Source organism: Eimeria mitis, genomic scaffold (assembly GCF_000499745.2).
Source record: "Eimeria mitis Houghton genomic scaffold, Emh_scaff262, whole genome shotgun sequence".
Classification (NCBI taxonomy): Eukaryota; Apicomplexa; class Conoidasida; order Eucoccidiorida; family Eimeriidae; genus Eimeria; species Eimeria mitis.
In genome coordinates, this window is record NW_013570960.1 from 18,238 (window position 1) to 21,032 (window position 2,795).

The window sequence follows — 2,795 nt, forward strand, 5'->3', positions numbered from 1 at the left end:
CTGCAGCTGCGCATACACCCGAGACTCTCTTGTCAGTTCAAGCTGCAGAGACACCGAAAAAATAGCGGGCTAACAACGAGCCAGACCCCAACAGCAACAGCAACACCAGCAGCAGCAGCAGCAGCAACAAAAACAACAGCAACAGCAGCAGGGAGAGGGAGTAGAGAAGCAGCAGCAGCAGCAGCAGCAGCAACAGGATGGGGGGCCCCATGGGTAAGGACCCCATGCCAGCCCCCGTTATCCTTAGGCTGCCTCCCGGTCCTCCTGCTGCTGCTGCTGCTGCTGCTGCTGCTGCTGCTGCTGCTGCTGCTCGGGGCCCTGCAGCAGTTGCGTCACGAGGGGGCCCCCCCTTTCAGGGGCCCCCAGTATACTGCATGCGCCCACCTCCCCCAGACCTTTCGGGGCCCCTGGGGGCCCCCCACCCCCGCCAACCCTTCAGCAGCAGCTCAGTAGGGGGCCCCATCATTCTCCCTAGGCCGCAGCACCCCGCTGGGGGCCCCCCTGCCGGCGGCAGCAGGGGCCCCTACTACAACAAGCGGCACCACGGGGGGCCCCCTGGGGGCCCCCATGGGGGGCCCCATGGGGGGCCCCCCAGAGGGTACGGTAGAGACAGCAACCCCTTATTACCTGCTGGCCAGGGGGGGGGGCCCCCCGGGGACCCCTTACAGATGCATATAGCTCACGGCTACCGCACGGGGGGCCCCCCAGCAGACAGCATGGGGGGCCCCCCCCCATCAGGGGAGCGGGGGCCCCACTACCCCTCAGAGCCGCAAACAACTCACTGCAGCAGGGGCCCCCGGTACCCCTGTATGTATGGGGGCCCCCCTGAATGCTTCGACAGAAGAAGGGGGCCCCCAGGGCCCCCTGGCAGCCAGGGCCCCCAAGGGCCCCTGGGGCCCCTGGGGGGCCCCCCACCCCCTAGCCCCCCCACCCCATCACCGCCACAGCAGGGCCTCTCCCCGCCTAGCCGCAGGGGCCCCCGCGGCCGTAGTCCCCTCGATGGGGGCCCCCTTGGGGGGCCCCCTGGGGGCCCCCATGGGGGCCCCCATGGGGGCCCCCACGGGGGCCCCTTCCCTGGCTATAGAGAGAGGGAGAGGGCCTACTACTCCCCCCGAAGGGGCCCCCGTCACCTGCCTCATAGAGCTGTTGCCGTGGGTACTAAAGGGGGCCCCTTGCTGCCTCGTGAGCGCAGCAGCCGCAGCAGCCGCAGCAACAACAGCAACAGCAGCAACCACTGCAGCAGCAGAAGCAGCATCAGCTGCTGCAGCGGTGCCGAAGGGCAGCAAGAGCCCCCCCCCATGCATTATACAAGAGACAGCAGAGACTACGATGTAGGGGGCCCCCTATAGAACTGCTGAAGGGGGGTGGGGAGACAGCAAGTACGAGTGGGCAGCTAAAGCTCACAGGGCTGCATGCAGCGGCAGCAGCAGCAGCAGCAGCAGCAGCAACAGCAGCAGCAGCAGCAGCAGCAGCAGCAGCGGTGGCGGCGCGAGCAACGGCTTCGGGCTCAGCAGCATGACGAAGGCCTATGGTAGGCGTGACAGCAGCAGCAACTGCAGCAGCAGCAACTACAGCAGCAGCAACTACAGCAGCAGCAACTATAGCGGCAACAACTATAGCAGCAGCAACTACAACAGCAACAGCAGCAGCAGCAGCAGCAGCAGCAGCAGCAACATGCTGAAGCGCATGCACCCGACCAAGTTCCCTCCCCCCCCTCCAGAAGATGGGCAGCAAGATGCAGCAGCAGCAGCAACAACTGCTGCTGCTGCTGCTGCTGCTGCTGCAACGGCTGCGTTTGCAAGGGGGGCATTAGCAGCACTAGCTAGGCAGCAGCAGCAGCAGCAAGAGCAGCAGCAGCAGCAGCAGCAGAGAGAACAGCAGCAACAGCAATACCAACACCAGCAGCAGCAGCAGCAGCGCCAGCAGCAGCAGCACCAACACCGCCAGCAGCAACAACAACACCAACAGCAGCAGCAACAGCAGCAGGAGAAAAGGGAGCCGTTGCAGCAGCAACAGCAGCAACAGCAGCAACAGCAGCAACAGCAGCAACAGCAGCAACAGCAGCAACAGCAGCAACAGCGGCAACACCAACAGCAATTGATGCAGCAGCAAGCACTGCAGGAGCAGCAGCGACAACAGGAGGATGAGCTGCAGCAGCAGCAACAGCAACGGCAGCAGCAGCAGCAACAGCAGCAGCGGCAACAGCAGCTGCAGCAGCAGGAAACCCTGAAACAGCTGCAACAGCAGCAACAAGAGGAACAGAAACGCCTGCAGCAGCAGCAGCAGCAGCAGCGGTTAGACAAGAAGCAGCAACGACAGCAACACGATCCGCAGCAGCAGCAGCAGCAGGAGCAGCAGCAGGAGCAGCTAGATGAGCAGCAGCAGGAATGCCTCGAGCAGCAAAAGCTGCAGCACCGCCTGAAAAGCCATCAGCAGCACGAGCAGCAGCAAGCGCTGCTGCAGCAAGAACTGCTGCAGCAGGAACTGCAGCAGCAACAGCAGCACCAGCAACAGCAGCAGCAGCAGCAGCAGCAACAGCAGCAGCAGCATGAACTGCAGCAAGAGCAATCTAGGCTCAAGCGATGCAAGCACGAGCAATTGGAAGAACAGCAGCAGCAGCAGCAGCAGCAGCAGCAACTGCAGCAGCAACAGCAGCAGCTGCAACAAGAGCGACAGCAGCAACAGCAGACGATGGAGCGACAGCAGCAGGAGCTGCGGCAGCAGGAGAAACAGCAGCAGCAACAGCAGCAAGAGCAGCAGCAACAGGAGCAGCAAAAGCAGGAGGAACAGAAGCA

General features: G+C 63.7%; 1 protein-coding gene across 1 annotated transcript in view; it reads left to right on the forward strand.

Annotated features, from left to right (window-relative positions):
- Positions 1-999: 999 nt before the first annotated feature.
- The window catches only part of EMH_0005930 (uncharacterized protein), a gene marked incomplete at both ends in the record, with an annotated part of 5,049 nt that continues 3,253 nt past the window's right edge, over positions 1,000-2,795 (forward strand). The window contains 2 exon segments of the mRNA XM_013497350.1: positions 1,000-1,331; positions 1,419-2,793. Coding sequence (XP_013352804.1) covers positions 1,000-1,331; positions 1,419-2,793 — 1,707 coding nt within the window.